Source organism: Anser anser (assembly GCF_964211835.1).
Source record: "Anser anser genome assembly, chromosome: 7".
NCBI classification, from domain to species: domain Eukaryota; kingdom Metazoa; phylum Chordata; class Aves; order Anseriformes; family Anatidae; genus Anser; species Anser anser.
The window spans coordinates 14,477,746-14,496,348 of record NC_139727.1 but is presented as its reverse complement, the minus strand read 5'-3'; the positions used below and the strand labels follow the sequence as shown (position 1 = coordinate 14,496,348).

Here is an 18,603-nt window from a genome sequence, read left to right as displayed (position 1 = left end):
AGCCCGCCGGGCCCCTCAGGGCTGCCCGGCCGCCGCGGGCCGGCGCCCCCCGGGTCTGTCGGGTGCAGTCCGTGGCCGTCCCCTGAGCGATGCCGTGAGGGGCCGCCTGTTTTTAGGGTGGGAGCTGAAGGCAGCCTTTCACAACAGCCGTCGCGGGGAGATGGGAACAGATAAATCAAGGAAAAACGTAGTGAGGCAGCCCTTCTCCCCTTCCCCTTAAGCACGGTGACTAGCGGACAGGTGGGTGACGGTGCCCACCCCGTGTGCGCTGTTTCCTTATTTCCCTATTTTCTTACCCCCTTACCTGCTGCAGGAGCCATAAAACCACCAGTTTCGTGCATTCAAATCACCCGCTGTCGGGCTGGCAGGCCCAGAGCGAGCTTGCTGTGGCACCCAGTGTCCCTGCGGAGGTGGGGTGGGCTCGGGTTTGGGTGCAGTGTTTAACCAGCTCACCCAGGCCGGTGCAGGGAAGAGGATGTGCCCCGTCTCTGAAGACGTGGGCACATCCACTGCCCTGTCAGTGCTCCAGTACCTGGCTGAACTGTGGCACAAAGGTGCCAACTCCTTGGTATTGGTTTACAAATGCTCAGTCCCAGCGGCTGTGTAAGGATACATACTTAACATGGGTCGCACAGACTGCTGCCTGCAGTGGATCTAAAACTGCAGGTGACTGGGGGGGCAGGAGGAGATGTTTGGGACAGATTACTGTCTGTGTGCACTGTTACCTTTGTTCTTTCCCTTGTCACTGGCAGCTGTCTAAGGCAGGACACCAGGCAGGACAGTTCACAGCGTGACCCAGTGCAGACACCCTTGACGAGCTTGTGGTCTGGCGGGTTGTGACCTGCCAGGGAGGTGCTGGGGAAGCCGAATACCTCGTGGTACTTCAGCTAATCCATTGCAGCTCGTTCCTGCATACCAGCTTTAGGTTGTATACAGAACTGTTTGTAGACATAAAAGAACAATATTTTGCTGAGACGGACTGCTTTATCTTTCCCCAGAACAAGAACCTGTGGAAAGTTCTGCCTACGCCACCACTGGAAACATTGAACTTTTCTGGTCAATGTCTAACAAATGTCACAAAGTGATACCAGAAGCAATAAATGCCAAAATGCCAATGCTTCTGAACGTGCCATTCAATTCTTAAAGTAGAGAAACAGGAGATTATAGTTTTCACCACCGTTCTTGCTGACATGGTAAATAACATTCCAAGGTCAGTATTGCAATCTGTAACAGAAATTAATTCTTTAAAATGTCTTTAAGTAGGGATAATACATGTTTTGCATACCATACAGTGAGAAGAAATGACCTACTCTTCATAAGCTATTGGCTTTTTCAGGTCAGACGTGCTAGGTCAGTGCAAGATGTTTTTTGTTCCACAGGCAAGTGCCACAATTCCTCTCCTACTCAAATGAGTAAAATCCAGACAAAGGTATCTTCGCTCCTCTGCTGCTTTCAAACACAAATCACACAGTCAAAAGGTTAAAAGTGATTTATAAAAAGAAGAAGCAGGGACATAAACACAAAGCATTTCAACAATTGTAGCACTTCAAAATTTTTGCTATAGTTGTAAAATGTGAAATTTTAAGCTTGAAATCGGAAAGAGTACAATAATTTAAAAACAAATGTATTCTTACTATGCAGGTGTTGAGATCTTGAAAATGATATTGGCCATGTAGGGTGTCTCCGGAGCTACACTGTGATCTTTTATAGGGGGAACCTGATACAGAAAAAGATAGAAAGGAGTTTGTTTGTGGGCAAATGAGACTACACCACTCATGAATCTTATCATTGAAACAGGCCTAACTTTGCATTCTATGAAAGCTGAAATCTGAACCACAATTTATATTCCCCTTAAATAAAAAACCTTTCTGGTATTAGACCGCACAAAACAAACTTGAACAACAAAGGATTTGAAATATGAATTAGCTCAAAGAGATTACATTTTAGACTCCAGTTCTGTAAACAATTCTGCAGAGGTGGATCCTGCTGCCTGCATAATGCTCTACAGGAGTTTGTAGCATTGCAACCCATCTAGAGCAAATTGCAAGACACGAGCTTGAGTTTATATCATATTAAATAAGTATATAAGAATTCTTTACCCCAGGCAATTATGTTTGATAATATCTCAGAGAACCTTTCTAGGAAGAGAATGATACTCTTTTCTACTGTCCAAGATAAGTGTATACATTAATTCTATAGCTGCATATTTTATTTTGTATGAAGTATGTTTAAGAGGAAAACACTCTTTTTTGTATGAAGACATTTATTTTTCTTGTGTTTGTTGCCATGGCAATACCGTCTCTGGTGGAAAGCTAAATTTACATTTAAAGAGGCTTTTTTTTTAAAAAAAAAAAAGGTAAGGGCAGATGGCTCCTAAGAGTAATTTATTTTGCTAAGAAGATTATGCTTCATTTCATAGAACGTTTTGAGACTTAACTCAGTGCAACAAACTTGGTGATGTTTGCCTGGCCCCCAGCAGACAACCATGAGGATACCACATGGACTTCCTCATTTTCCAGTTTGTACAGAATGATAATCCATGCTCCTGCACTGCAGAAACACAGGGAGTGGCAAAGCAAATTAAAACCATGCCATGTACTCATTCAAACCTGGGATGTCTTACCCATATGTCTATTTTTATGTAAGCAAAAGACTTACAGCTATCTCATTATAGGATATTTTTAAGTCCCCCACAAAAGCCACTTAATATAGCTAAAAGTCGCTTTAAATAGTTATAACAGTGTTTGGAAAATCACTGGTAGAGGTCAGCTGCCCTCAATTTTTTTGAACCACTTCTGTGTAATACAATGTATGTATACAAATGGTGTTTAACTTTCACCTCTTTTAGAGGTAAACAAACATTTTTTCTGGCATTGCAGCTGTGAAAACAGGAATTGAGCAACATTTAGGAAGACACTAACTGGTTTGCAGACTATGGATTTCATGGGGTTCAGTCTCTGCGCTGTGAGGATAAGCTCCCTGAAGAGACACCGCTTCCTTGCAGCTTCCAAACCACACGTATGTTAATTGCAGTGCTTTTTTCTTTTTTATAGCCTTGATTGTTTTATATGAACACATTCTAAATAAGTCTCAAATACAGAACAATTTGGAATTTTCAGTTAAGGCCCAAACAAAAAGATAAACCATACTTGTCACAGTCATTGAATCATACCAGAGAAATTCGTTATTTTGGAGTCAGAACAGATTATAACATTTTATTTGTTAAAACAACAGAATATAAAATGGACATACAGATGACTTTTTTTCTTACAATACTCTAGGCTGATGTGTTTTTCATAACTGATTAATAATGAAAATGTGGTTGTGGTTTATACTACCTTCGAATATTTAACTCTCCATGTATTTTTCCTATATATGGAAAAAACAGCTAAGGTTGATTGTGATCACAGACCAAGTAGTCCTACTGCCTTAATGGGATTTCATCTCCAAGAGCAACCATTGGGCAATAGTGGGGGCATTTAATGAAATCAAAGCGTCTGAAGCTTTTGCAAAAGATTCTAGATGTCACACTCCTTGCTTACATATGTTACATCCTCACAGCGCAGTGGTGGAACATAGCAAAGCTAGTTGGTATCAAACACAGCTGTCTCTTAAAGGACTTGTGCGATACAGGCATAGACAATGTACCAAGAGACTGTAAGGTTATGTTCAGAAATACGTTTTAATGTGAAATGTATTTAATGTGAAATTTATTAATATTCCAAATTAGGAAGGAGAAACATCTAAATCGGGAGGAAAAAAAATCTGAGATGCATTTCTGCATTTTTTTTAATCTAGTAGGTTTAACCACTCTTGTCGTCTCAGTTTTATTTTATCTTTCACTATCTGACGTTCCTTTTAAAGCTCTTGCCTCAGTATTCGTGACTGAAGTTCTTCCCCTGATATTTGCAGATACACCTGCAAATGCAAAATCTGAAAGTTCAAACAACAACAGGTACAGGATATTGGTAAATTTATGGTCTGTTTTTTTTTTTCTCAGTTTCCTGAATTTTGGGACGCTGACAATTTTAATTAGTACTGAATTTTAAGCAATACAGAAGTTGGAGTTAAAAAAGCATCAAACTGAAGTTATGGGATGACTCAACTGCATACTACAGGGAATTTTTTCAAGCAGAGAGAAGTTAGTAAATGCAAGAACAGACCCAGAGATTCTCCACTCTCCTCCACCCACCCCACCCTCCTGCCCACAAGAATACAGAGGGATATCTAGCACTCTTCATTCACCAAAATAGCCCTCCTGTCAATAAAAAGCTAAAGCACTTCCATCATTCCAACATGAGACGGTTTTGAGTGCAGCACAATAGAATATAATCAGGCAATTCAGGTAGAATCTGATCTGAGTAAAATAACAAATATTAGATGTCCTCTGTGTACTTTTTATTTTTAAACAAAACTAATTTACTGTGCTGTTAAAAGGCTTATCATACAACTGTTGATTAATTGTATCAGTTTTTAAAGACCAGTTGCTATGATGGTTGCAATGGGTTAAATATGTCCAGTTCCTTGTTTCCCAGCAGAAACATAAGAGCACCCCTTAGAATTTTTTTCTTGAGGGAAATGTGATTTAAAAAGGAAGGGAAAAGTTCAGAACAGTTCCATTTGAGACTTGTATTTCTGGGAGCAGTCATATGTCCATCCTATCTTATTGCTTCCATTTGGAGTTTAAAACATGTGAGATGCAGCCCTGCAAGGGCGAGCAGAGGCAACAGGGAGGAGCTCATTTCCAGATTGCTAGGAGCACCTGAGAGACTCTTACAAAGCAAGAGGCTGCTATGCCTATCACTCCCCTACTTCAGTATTGATAAGCTATAGAAAGAAAGGATTTTGACATGTATTGCACGTAGACCTGCAGACATTACTCATTAGGTAAAGCGTAACCACACACCAGGGTTATATACAAGTACATCTCAATAGGGTAGTCCACAAGACAGATTAGCATGAATTATTTTCCCTCTGTTTCCATATAGAGTGACAAGATGGTAACTTGTTCAAAAGCTGCAGCTGAATGTTACAGTAAATATATGCCTCTCATGAGAGCAAACCCATTTTAAAAAATGGGATACACATACTCTGGTATCTGATGATCCGCCTTCTCTTTGTGTTTTGAAATCTGCGTACTGAGACATAGACCAAAGCCACATTATTCCTTCCTGTCTGGGTAATATCATCTCAGCATCTATATTCCATTGCTACTTGTGATGCATCAAATTTAATAATTATAGCAATATGTTGGAGATTTTTTTTAAATACACTTTCTGCTTTTGATGTTTCTGATCACTATGAAAAGCTTATGCTATTTTATAGTCTGCTGACTAAGCTCATATGCACACCAGCTGCATTTTATCAAGGAACAATGTTTGCCTTTTGAACTAGCTGATAGATTTTACTTTAAATGAAGATGAGATATACATTCTTTGGCAACATTTAGAACCTTGTTCAGCACAATATCCATTTACAGAAAGTCATAGCCTCCAGCTAAACGGTGCACCAACCCACGGCCATCAGCCCGAAAGAGGCAGGGAGGAAGTGTCCCAGAACCAGAAAGGATATCTGATGAATAACACAACCAGGATCATTCCATGTCATTTGGGTAGGTATTTGTAGAAGCAACAGATTACATACCTTTTCTAGGCTGTATTTACTAGTCATTACCCTGCTGGGAAGGTTTAGTATGAAAGTTAAGCTGACTCAAGGAATAATCAGAACTTTTTGTCCTGTCTCCCACAAATATAGAATGAAGATTGTCTTTTTCCTTTTGCAGCAACTTTAAAACTAGCTAGGAGAGTTACTCAAATAGAACACCTCTGTGAGCCTATGTACAACTGAAAGTTACTCTTCAGCCAGCTAACATATGTCTGCCCTGTTTTTCCTGACGAGGTCTAATCAAAACTCCTGACCACCAAATGCATTTAAGGAAGCCGTTCTATTATGCAGTATTGTGATTTTTGGTGGAGCAGTGCTTTCTGTCTCTTCATTTCTCAAGTTCCTTTTGTTCCAAGGATTTTGCTCTCTGTATTCTATCCTAAATTGGGTAAAGATCTCTTTTTACAAATTTTAAAACTGGAAGTGAGTATCAAATCATTTCATCTGACTTCAAAGACACAGAAATCCTTTATTTATGTTTTGAGTCAGATCACCTTTGTTTTCCTGAAGAGTTATTGCAGACAAAGGATATTGATTTGAGGCATCAGAACACAGTGTTTTATCAGTAAATTGTTTTTCCCTTAGAGGAAACCGGGAGCATGCTTTTAAACTTGGAATTTGCCTGTCGTTTCTAGTTATGGGTTCTTGCTATGCCCTAAGTGATAGATTAAAGAGCTCTTTTGCACCCATTATCTCTCCACAATGATTTATGCATGCTTAAGTCACCTTTCAATTTTCCGATGAGGTAAACTGCAAGCATCTTTAAACAGTTTTTTTTTTCTAGTCCCTAAATGCTTTATGGTAGATTTCTAGCTCTATCCACTTTTTTCCCTCCACTGCACTTCCGTATTCTGACACAATGACTCAATTTCTCTCAACTCCATATGACTTTGAATGACAGTTCTACCACCCACCTTTTTCCCCTCATTAATCGATGTAACAATATGTTATCAATTTTATCACTTTGTCATTTTGGGTGCTCTTTTTTTTTTTTTTTTTTGTCCTTTATGATCCAGGCATCTTTCTTGTGTACTGCTTCTCAGTACCTGGTCTGTTCATCTAGAGGCTTCGTCGGTCATCTGTTCTTAGAGGACTCACCTCCACGGCAGTCTGCAATCAAAGCTTTTTTTTTTTTTTGCATATATACCACAATCACACACTGAGTGTAGGTAGGTTAACAGCAACAGGATCATCAGCCCTTATTCTGTGTCCAAATTTCTGTTTACAAAAATTGGAGGGTCAACATTCACTTCTACCTTACAGGAAACAAGTAGTTACTTCTTATATGGCGAGTGACTGAGGCTAGCACTGAAGAAAACAGAGGCCATATGGAAAGAAACTTTGTTTGTTTTCTCATGTAGCATTGCAGATTGTGCACACCAAAATATATCTTTCTTTCACAGGTCCCATACTTGATATGGAAATAATTTATTTCTGCCTTATCATCCTCAGTGGCAAGGAAGCCACCTTTTAGTTCTTTTCTCTGTTATTTTAGTATGACGTTACCAGCTAACATGGCAAGTTTTTGTACAATCTTATGTACTTAGAATACAACTGCAAGCTGTTTAAGACATTAGCAGTAATTGTCCAAGGTTTGAAGCCTGCCTGGGGAGCAGAGGGAGGCTCACACAGGAATTTTATGCATTGCTGGAAATCCATACCAGACTGTATTACTTGCTTCAGAAGGCAGCTAGAATATGTGTCTTGTACTAGGAACTTTGCCACCTTCTCTTTCCAAATAGCCTTTTAGTTCTTAGGAAAGTTGACTGTAGTTCCTCTGTGAAAAAGGGAGCACAGACAGTCTTTCAGCCTGTCTAGACATTCTGGATGCTGAGTGTTTAATGTCCTGGTACAACATAGCTGGACTATAGCAGTGGAAAGTGATGAAGGCAGGAAAAACAATAGGCAGAAATTCTGGTTTAACAGGCATAAATACTCTGCTGCTTTAGCTGCTCAATGCTGGTAGCTTGCAAGAGGCTAGGGAACAATTACCTAGATTATGTCAAGGAAGCTCTGTCTAGACAAAGCACAACTTCTTACCACAGAGGTTCACCCTTTTTTGTATACCTATTTTCTCCCAGAAGCTGCTAGAAAGAACTGCCAGTTATTGAAAACTGACACTAAAAGTCACAGTCCCACAAGTCCAAAATGGGAATCAGGAGCTGGTTTGTTATGGTTTCGTTTTTACCATATTGCTGTGTGGATACAGTTCTTCCCACATTTTTTTCTTCTTCCATCCTCTCTCCCAGTTTTGTAGAACAATTCACCAAGATATATGAAAACAGAAATAGCACACAGGAAAACAATTACACATCTCAGAGTGCAACCCAAAAATCAGGAACCTCATCAGCTGATCTCTGAAGTATTTAGGAGCATTAGCTGCACAAACGATTGATGTCCAGCAATCAAGTGTGTTGATGAGCTGAATGAAGAAACATGAAACCACCTCTATGGCTCTGAGTGGCCATTGAATTTGATTAAGTGGTTGACCCACTTAGTTCTCAGATAAAAATCAAGTACCAAGCTCCATGAGCCTTGTCACTGAACAAGTTTTGTAGCTATTGCAAAAATTGAAAGATGCTAATATTTTACTTAATTTCCCTGCAGATGAGTTGCACTACAACTGTAAACACCACTAAAAATCTCTTATATTAACAACTTCAGTTTTCAGTTGGACTAGGAGTTACCAGTGTGTGCTTTCAGCCTCATTTTTTATAATGAAGTTCATGTAAACAACATGAAACGGTGTTGAATCGCTGGGATATAACTTATGCACAGGGTTCAAAGCAGAATAAAACATGAGAAAATTGGAAATGGCATGAGGCTTTGAGGCCTACACAAGGTGCTTTGTTATAACCATTTCCTTGAACTTTTATTTTGTCCTTCTGTTGTCAGTAATTTCAGAAGAAAAAAAGGCAGTGGATTTGCATTGCATTAGGGCATTTGGGAGTCTCAAATTACAGATTTAATAAGAGCTGTTTGAGGCCTCATCCTACAAAGGGATATCACTCCCTAATCCAGGACATCACTCCACAATCCAGGACATCAGTGTAGCCACACCAGCTGGCTCATCACCTTCCTCAGACTTTTACCTTTCTGAATCATCTCAAGCAAGGCTCAGTACAGTCATGTAAGTTCTGGTTCAGGTAAATAGCTTCGCTGGAATTACAATGCCAGCAGAACTGACTTCTAAGCATTTCCTGAAGTCCAAGTTACATACAGGGCTTTTCTACACAGGCCAGCTTGTGACAGGGAAGTGTTCTCTCATTACACTTAAGATCACAACTCAATGTTTCATAATTTGGAGCCGTCTTTAGATGTGGTCATATGGAAGAATGTTCCCATTAGTTACTGCTACAACTCAATAATACCAGAGCAAAGTTTTGTGGAAATTGCATTGTGATTAAGAGGAAGAAGGAAGAAAAAAAAATCAGACATACCAGGACACAAGATTTATTTTTCCACTTGCTATTCTTCCTTTTTCTCCCTCCCTCCCTTCAGCTATTTTTAATAGTAGGGCTTACTTGGTTTTGGCCTATTACTGCTGAAGCATGATCAGTTTCTAAATGTAGAAGTTGTCGATGTGAATCAGTAGTACAGTAATTCAGAGCCCAGGCTGGAGTCAGGTTCTGGGATTTAGGGCTTGATACTGGCAGCAAACCCACCTTCAGTTCACTCGCTGAAGACTGAAGGGAGGGAGGTCTCCTGCCCGCGGATGTGTCCTGCACGCAACCACCTGCACACACCTTGCTAAAATTTCTTCAGCAGACATTGTATTGAGAATGTTTTTGAACATTAGAATCTATACATCCTAAAGCAGATTGTTCCTTTGGATTCCTGCATGGCATTCTATAAGATATCACAAGACAGAACCAAGTAAGTGCTTGTATAGATAGAAATGTGAGAAGACATGTTTCTTAAAGTAAGTAGAAATTTCAGGTCCAGAAGTCACACACAACAGGAAAAAAAAAAAAACATACAAAGAATGTGATCCTGCATCATTTATTCTGGGAATAAAACAGCAAGGCAGATACCTGCAACTGCTGAGGACTGAGTACATCTTTTCTCTACTAATCTTTCTATCCAACAAGGTTTTTCCCAATTCAGTCATGTTTACTGTCAGTTGATGCTTCAGCAACATAACAGGTGCTTTTATAAATTGTTGACCTTTACAGTAAGGGCTTTCCTGAGGGAGAGAAATAACTGCCTGTTTTATTCCTGCATCCACAGAGCTGGTTTGCTGAAGAGATATCTGCTGGCTGAACTTTGACAAACCAGACCATGAAAACAGACTTGCGCTTCTATGTTTTCTAGTCTAGAGAGTCACTAGGACTAAGGAAGCATAAGAGACTAGCAGAGTGGCAGGGAGGATAGGTGTAGCAAGCAGGTAGCATTTCTGGGTTGGAAAGCCATGGAATATAACTCAGGGTGGTGGGTGTGGTCGCAGAAGTGGATGTCTCCAACACCACAGCATCGATGACTGTATAACGTGGACTTGAAGATATTTATATAAACAACAGTAGTTGCTGAAACTGAAATACAGGAAACCCCATCTCAACATAAGACTTTTCCCACTGTGCGAGCAGTTGAACTCTGGAACAGGTTGCCCAGAGAGGCTGTGAAGTCTCCAGTCTCGGAGACGTTCAAAGCCTGACTGGACAAGTTTCTGAGCAACCTGCTGTGGGTGATCCTGCTCTGAGCAGGGGGGGAGGGCAGACTAGACAGTCTCCAGAGGTCCTTTCCAGTATCATCTAGTCTGTAACCCCGAGGCAATCTCTTTATTCAATTAAATGACACTGCAACAAACAAACACAATCTTCTGCTCTTTAGTCCAAGACGACAGGCAAGTCCTTTCTCATCTCTCTGCTCATGTAGGTCTGCGCCTTTTCAGGTTGTCATTAGAAGATGTAACGTTTCATTACTCTTCTTGCAGTAAGGACAGCCTTAAATCAATTCCCTTTCCAGGGCTGGTTTTAAATATAGCCTGAACAAATGTGACAGACAGACCCGGGAACACTCCTAATAAGAACAGCAAATGAATTGAAGAAGTTACTGGCTCCGTAGAAAATTTGTGATGGTTTTAATTTGGATAACAGTACCAGAAAAAAAAATAAGGAAACCCTGTTGCTTAATCAGCATGGAATCAGTAACATCAATTTGTCTGCATCCTGTACACTATGAAATATTAAGAATATCCTTGTCAAAGAGGTAAACGTTGTTAAATAATGGCTATTACTGAACTCTAGAACACAGCCCTAATTTGTTGCCTTTTCTGACACAGAAATTTAACAAGACAGGTAGTTGGAATATAAGAAAGAAACCCTTGTATCAATTTTAATACAATTTAGAGACAGTTTGCTGGCAGGAAGAAAGAAGAACCATCATCTCGTGAATAAAAAAAAGCAGCCAGAAGAGTTTGTTAAAAGGGTAGTTACCACATGTGATAGTTACTGGTTTAGACAAACCTGATATCAACCAATCATCTTGTAATGATACATAGATTATGATATATCAAGAGCGCTACAGTTACATTAAGAAAATTCAAATGAATTTGTATAACAAGGTAGTAAGAGAATGATGCTAAAAACAAACAGAACAAAGAAATTGAGGAAAAGTGATAGTATAGAGCTTAAAAAAAGGTGTTAAAGGAACTTTTTTTTTTAATGGTTTTCTATGAACTTCTCTTTCTACCTTGACTTCAGAAAGACCCAACTACTTTTGTATTGGCCAGAGGAAGTAGCCATAAGTAATAAGTTCAGGTAATTTTCCCTAGTTAGTACATAATTACTCATAGCTAAACTCAGCTATTTTTCATCTCAGATTTAGACCTTTGCCAACCCCACAAACTTCTCATTAGCTTTTTATTGTGTAGTAGTATGCGAAGCCGTTTCCTTGCTATAACTATTACCTGCTTTAGTTATACCAGGGTAATAATAACAGCCAAACAATTTCAACCTAAAGCAGCTGTGAACAAAAGGGCCTTCTTCCAAGTGTCAACCCCCCAAAAATGTGTGTATGATCCAGAAGAAAAATCAGTAGACAGGAAGTTACTTGTATGAGAACAACAGTACAATCCTTACTACTGATTTTTTTTAGTGTGTGTGAGAAGTTTTAAGATAAACATTCAAAGATTTATGTAGAGTGCTAATCAGATTATAAAGCTTTGTCACCTTAAGTTAGAGTTGTTGAAAGTGCTCGTAAGACCTCACAAATTCAAGCAGTTGAAACAGAATGTTCTAGTTGCTTATTTTCCTACATTGTCTTTATTAGTCAGGGTCTTACACCAGTGATCTCTAGCGAGGATAAGAGACCTGATCCACCTCCTAATTAATTCAAAGAGTACCTGTACAGTTATTTTAGTGACAACTATAGTATCTACTTATAAAGTGATGTACTTAAACATCTTTCACTCATCATAGAATTAAGTTCTCCCATAATGTTTGAGTGACTGATATATCTTAAAACTGATACGACAGCTTACCATTTAGAAATAATATTTGTCTTCATATATTTTTACTATTGTCCATCTGCTAACATTAGAAGTCTACTCACTGTACAAATAGAGATAACAATAAAAAAGAATTTAGCATTATGTAAAAATTAAAAAAGTACATTCTTGATAACACAAAGTTGGTGCTTTAGGAGACTGTGTGAGGAAAAATAGTATTTCCACATAGCTAGGTATACTGCTACCTAATCCACTGTTAGTAGCAGTGAAACACTTAGTACTTCTTAAATAGCTCAGGTTTGTGTAGACAGAAACTCTCCTGAAGTTAAAGGTTTCTGAAAAATCAATTTATTCATTTTTAAGCGTGATTGGTTTCAGGTTTGGTGTGTGAGCAATTGACACTAGAAATGAGCGTTGTTCCTGGGAGCAGCTGGGTGAAAGGAAGGTTTTTTCAGAAGGAGTGTTAGTGCATTGGTATTGCTGAAGCTGCTCAGGCTCTGAATATGCTGGAAATCTTCTGGACTTCTGTGGGTAGATCCCCTTAGCTAAAAATAATTTGTTCTCAGTTCTTATGCTTCCTTCTGAGTATTATAGCATGCATTGTCCCAGGAGAACATTGCAGGAGAGCTCTGTTAGGGGCTGACAGATCTGAATGCCTTCTACACTGTGCCTAAAGCTCAGTCTGTGTCTAAGAACTACCAAAGCCTCAAGCTGGCAGCAGAAGCTTGCTGAAAGGTAGAAAAGAAACTTGTCTAGAAACCTAAAGTTACTGGGATGGCCACAGAGTAGCCACACAAATTTTACACTGCTGCAGCCTGTTCTTGCTCTGAATGCTTATATCTCCACTGACTTACATTAAGCCAGCTAGGAAACAGTAGTACCTAGATCTCTGTCTTGAAGCAAATGAGAACATTTCCAACCTCTGAAAATTTCCCTCCAAGCAAATTCAAAAGGTCATTCAAAATTCAAAAGATTGGATGATCCAGCCTCGCTGATTTGGGACAAAGCAGGACCAAAGCAGGAAGTTTCACCTTAGGAATTAAGCCTGTAGGTATTCAGGGAAAAGTGCAGACTGACAACTTTGTTATCTCTATTCTTCCCACCCTGTTTTTTGTTTTTATTGGTTGTAAACTCAATGGGAGCAAAAGACTGTTTCTTACTAAAGTGTTATGTTGGTCTAATGATGCTCTACCCTCAGGCTGCAATTAAATAATTACTGCAGAAAGGGGTGACGGGCATTAAAGATGGTGCTATCCTCTAGCTGGAGGGAAGATGCCGGCCCCCACAGCAGTGGGTAAAGTGTGAACAGAGCTCTGCAGCTTCAGGGCAAAAGTCCAAGGAATCAGCAGAAACTGCTCCTGTGGCTTTGTTGGGCTGGGTCAATTGTGTATTTAAAATAGATAGGGGATGCTCTTGAGATCTGTTTTGTTGGCTCAACTGTAAAACAGTAGGATGTGTTTGAGGGTGACGAGAAGAAAGGGATTGTTATGGATGGGTTAATTAACTTGAACAAAAAGAAATTCTGGAGTCACAGCATATTGAGTATTAATCTAGACTACAAATTCACTGTAATTCCTTCCTATTGTCAGTGTTGATAAAGGGGCACCATGTGAATTGCAGCGTTTTCTAGTACGCTTGTGGTTGGAGTGACTTGCAAAAGCAATAAGCTGAAGTCTTCTTTCTTTGTGTGTTGTGGCAACAGCTAGGGTGATGTTGACAAAGTCCTGCAGGTAATACCCAGGCATAGGGTGTGTGTGTGCTGTAGTAACCTGCAGTGTAAATACTGCAGTAAATTTGCATCAATTTTATGAGTAAGAAAGTCAAGAGACGGGAAAAGATCAGGAGTTGTCAACCAACAGCCCTGAATGCAGCTGTGGACAGTCAGCGAGGTAAGTCATAGCGAATCACCGCATGGAGTGTTAGTGGCAGAGCTGGGGATGTAATCCCCTGGGACTCAGGTCTTACTGTTATGCACCTTTGCACTTTCTGCATTATTCTTTGTACGTGCATTAAATAGGTGCATTTAAATAATGTTTTTTGTACTAAGCCTGTGTCCCATTAAGTGCTCAAGGATTGTCTCACCACTTCATTATGTGTTCAGGGAAGGCATTTTTGGTAGGATGCATTAAGAAAAGCCCTTTGACACTATGTGGAACATAAAAGTAATATAGGTATAAGCCGGAAGTTAGGTTTAGTTTTGTAGGGGAAATGACTGGTGTTTGAGGAATACTTTTGTTTTTTTTTTCCTCTTGACTGTGGTTTTATTTAAGCTAGGAAACTTTTTAAAACCAGATAATACAAGTTGCTACTAAGTATAGATTCTTAATTTCCTGGTTTCCTGGTGGTGAACCTTTGGAAGCATTAAATGTGACCTCGTAAGTTTCTGATAAATTACAGATTCAGAGGAACCTGACATTTACTATCTTCCAAGGAAAGGTAAAATAGATCTAAAAGTATAGAGTATAGAATTTCAGGTATAGCTGAATCAACATTTGTTCTGCTTAAGAGTTGTGACTGTGACAAGTCATTTTCCCTTCCCCACTGAACTTTCCTTACTGCAAAGTGGAAATAACCATTTTAAATGTAGTATTTATCTGTATGCAGAAGGTGCAATTACTGCCAACGCAGGCTGTGCTATGCTTCAACTTCAAAGTTAGAAATAGCTCCTCATAAAGATCTTAATTTTGCAACTGACCTATGTGTATAGTTTCAGGGAAGTGGGACTGAAAATATTTTGGTATAAATAAGTAATTTAGCAATCTGTGCCACTTAAAGGATACTGTTAATAACATTACATGCATGATAGCCTTTTCAGGTGATTAAATGTCCAGCTGAAGTGGGGTAAATAGCTATAGAAGCCATTTGCTGAAGATATAAACAGCACCATCAATATCTTTCCAATTACAGCAAAAGATGGAAGATGCTGTGATTTTGAAATCATGGAAATAGCTTTACTTGTTGCTTGAAGGGATAGAAAACAGCCTTGTTTCCCCCACCTTCCTATTCCTGTCCCTTTGTGGCAGGGCGAAGTTGACTGGCTCAGGTGGTTAATGCTGGGTAGATGTGACTTGAGTGAGAAAGGATTGACCCAGCAAGTCATACCTAGCATCAGTGTGATTTTTCTTTTGTTGAGATGGCTGAACTTTTTTTTTTTTTTGCTTTGCCTGTAAATCTTGGTACCTAAAGCAATCAGTTGCTGCATTAAAGCTGCACTAGGACCGTCTACAAGTACAACAGGAGTTTCCCTGTGGTAGGTTCCCTGAGATGAGCCCCCTACCCTGGGGTCCAGCCTCGGACACCTCGATTACAAAGGGCTAGGGTGGGAGGTGAGCTGAGGGGGGATTGTTCTGGTGGCCTGGGGTGGGGTGGGGATTGCTCAGAAATGGCAAGAGCTTGAGTCAATGTGATCTGGAGTGTGCTTACAGGGGCACAGCTGAGCCTCTTGGGCTCATGGACCTGGTGTGTGGCCCAAGGTCCCCAGAGCTGTGGAGATCTGGGGAAGAAGGAGAGTTTACCAAATAGTTTCTGTTTCGTAGTGAGAGGCTGCTGAAGCAGTAAGGTGCGGTAGTGGGAGAGCTTGTCAGGATTCCTCCTAATTTCTGGGTTTAGACATTTTGCTTTGATTTTTTGCCTGCTATTCTCCAAACCTGAAAACGTCAGCTGTGTTTTGGTGTTGCCTGCAAGTGCCTGGCTTTGAGTGCTGCTGCTAAGCTAAAAAGATGATGATTTATCTGGCCTTTCTAGAGTAATTTGAGAGGAGGCTTCCTTATGCTATTTTCTTCAGAAGATGGATCAATTCAAACTGTCCTTAATCCTTTCAATCCTGCAGATTATGGTGTTTTGGATTTTCAGTTCAAGTATTGCATAATACTTTTCAAGGAAATAGAGGAGGTGTTGCTTTGAAAGGGGGATTGATGTATTGGTTTGATGCCTGCAAAGCTTCTGAGGAAGGAAGAAATCCCACTGCAGTGTGATAGAGCACTGGCTGTCTAAAAGCTAGTCTCTGTGCATCTTTGGGGCTTAGGCCACAGCACAACATTACTGGTTTATGTTCTGTTGCAGCTGGAGACTGAGAGTCGATTGATCTGCATCCTGAACATCTAGTGCTTTTGTGGTTTCCAGCACCTGGCAGAGATGTGAGGAGAGGAGGAAAAAGCTGAGAAGAAATGGGTAAGTGAACAGGAGCTGAGAAAATGTTGCTGAAGGTGGAGAATGGGTCCCATGGGTCTCTTGTACACCGATCCACCTGAACACGGTCACTTCGACGTTCCTGAAGCATGTGCGGGTAACAAAAGTTGTTGAAAGCTGATGACTTTGGAAAAAGAAGGGCTTGAGATGCGGGGTGGCTGGAGATGGAGGCTGCCCTGGCCCTGTGCCACAAGGCCTTCTGTTAAGCCTTTTTCTCCTGGGCTGTGTGACAAGCTGTTCAAAAGCAGCACTGTGCTCGCTGGTGTGGTGGGGAGCTGAGCGAGGGTCCTGCCCGTCTCGCTCGGCACCTGGGACCTGGTGACTGGAATTCACACCTAACTGTTCACATAACTTGGTCTTACAGTTCTTATCGCTGAAAAATACCACTAAAATGATACAGTGGTGAACAATAGCCTTTAGTGAATTCGGAGCTATACTAGAATGTAATGCTGGTGTCATCACTTTGAGATGAATTCTTGGAATGAATAAAAGATATTTAATAATATAGTAGTATCTGATAAATTCAAATCTTTGTCTATTATATCATATAACTCAGCTTTTGGGGCATATTTTATGGTTTGTTACACACTAATGTAATCGACTTAAGTGTATAATTCTGTAATAATCTCAAATTACTCTTTGGCTAAACAAGAGGGAATCTAATAAAACTATAAAGAGTTTTGATATGATTAATATTTATTTAGTTGTCCTTGTAACTGCTTTTTAAACTGCTTATGAGTAACTGCTCTATAAGGATAATTTTTGCACGTTCTGCGAGACTGCATTTTTTTGGTCACTGGTAGCATTACTTTGAAATGTGGATGAAGATCTCATTTTGTTTGGCTGTGATGTGGTTTGTCCTGCAGATTCTAAGGAGCGCACCTTATACATGCGTACCTTATGTCCTACATACATCCCTAGCCTGCTGCCGATGCGATGCCAGGCAGCTATAGGTTCTTACATAAAGGTCTTGCGAGTTATTCCAATGCTGTAAACAAACTTGTCATGCTGAATGACAAATTGATTTTTTTTGCTTTGTTAATTAACTTCACTTGTACCAGAAGTTATTTGTTCCTCCGAAATATATGGGAATGTGCGAAGATGGCACTCCTGACTTATTGCCCTTGCCTCATAATCTTTATATTTTACAAGTGCGCTGTTCAAATTTACTCCCCAGTGCTGGGTGAGAGATCATTAACTTGCTCTATTGAAAGCAAGCGGCCCAGCAAAGAAAGGCTGAAGTTTGTGAAAGCTATGCTTGCAGATAAGGCGAAGGAAAATATGTTAAATGTGGAATTACCACAGCGTGATGACAGGCTTCACAGAAAAACACTTACTGGAGAGTAGGGGAGGCATAACGAAGCCATGTTCTGTAGCGGGGGGCGGCTCTGAGGTGCAGCAGAGGGGTCTCGGGGCTGGCTGCGGGTGACGGGGCTGCCACCAGCGGGGTGCGGGGCCTGCAGCACCTCAGCAGGGGCTCGGCAACCGCCGCATTCCGTGGGCGAGAAGATGGATGGTTGTCTGCCGAGCTGAGCCGGGGGGGCCGCAGGGGCCCTGAGGGGCCTGAGGCAGCAGCGGCCCGGGGCGGGGGCCTGGGGGGGGCTGCTCCCGGGGCGGGCCGGGCGCTGAGCGTCCGGGGGGGCCCCGGGCGCGGACTCTTTGCGGCGGCGGCCGCTCGCCCCCCGCCCCGCGCTGCCTGGCGGAGGGAGACGGCGCGTGGTGCCGGTCGCCATGGCAGTGGGCTGCGGGGGCGGAGTGGTCGGGGCCGCAGCGCGGCGCTGAGGGCGGGCGGGGAGGAGGAGGAGGGAGCGCGCCCCCGGCCCCGCGGCTGTTTGTGGCAGGCGGCCGGCGGCGGAGCGGCCCCGCGGCGCCGGCCCGGCCGAGGGGCGCGGACCCGAGCCCGCCGCTGAGGCGAACGAGCCCCGCTCCGCGCCTGCCCCCGCCATGGGCGGCCCGTAGGGGAGCGGGCTCGGCTCGGCGGCTGGTGCGGTGCCTGCGCGGCGGCGGCGGCGGCCATGGCGGTGGAGACGCGGCCGGAGCTGGTGGGGAAGCGGTTCCTCTGCCTCGGCGGCAACGGCGGCGGCGAGGAGCCGGCGGAGAGCGGGCGCTGGCGGGCAGGGGTCATCCGCGCCGTGTCGCAGCGGGACTCGCACAGCGCCGAGCTGGCGGTAAGCGGCCGGGCCTGCGGCGGGGCGGGACGCAGCCCCCCGCCGGGGCGACGCGGGGACACGCCCGGGGACGCGGCGGGGTGCCCCCGGCCGGGGCCTCGGGGCTCCCCCCGGGCCGGGGGCCGTAAGATGGAG

General features: G+C 42.1%; 2 protein-coding genes and 1 long non-coding RNA gene across 3 annotated transcripts in view; 2 read left to right on the top strand and 1 right to left on the bottom strand.

The window, feature by feature from the left end:
- Positions 1 to 7: 7 nt before the first annotated feature.
- On the top strand, positions 8 to 8,286 carry LOC310902437. Its single transcript, XR_014586725.1, has 5 exons — positions 8 to 240; positions 999 to 1,210; positions 2,880 to 3,018; positions 5,480 to 5,611; positions 5,783 to 8,286. It is a non-coding gene; the product is annotated as an uncharacterized lncRNA (long non-coding RNA).
- On the bottom strand, positions 1,686 to 18,317 carry LOC310902431 (uncharacterized protein; the record flags this gene model as incomplete). The annotated part of the gene is made up of 2 exons (XM_083843956.1): positions 1,686 to 1,717; positions 17,638 to 18,317. The coding sequence occupies 2 exons, from the start codon at positions 18,315 to 18,317 to the stop codon at positions 1,705 to 1,707; spliced, it is 693 nt and encodes a 230-aa protein (XP_083700082.1). The 3' UTR covers positions 1,686 to 1,704.
- Positions 18,316 to 18,603, top strand: part of JMJD1C (jumonji domain containing 1C) — a gene marked incomplete at its 5' end in the record, with an annotated part of 157,850 nt that continues 157,562 nt past the window's right edge. The window contains one exon of the mRNA XM_083843931.1: positions 18,316 to 18,468. Within this exon, the coding sequence (XP_083700057.1) occupies positions 18,316 to 18,468 (153 nt within the window). The remainder of the gene's footprint in view (positions 18,469 to 18,603) is intronic.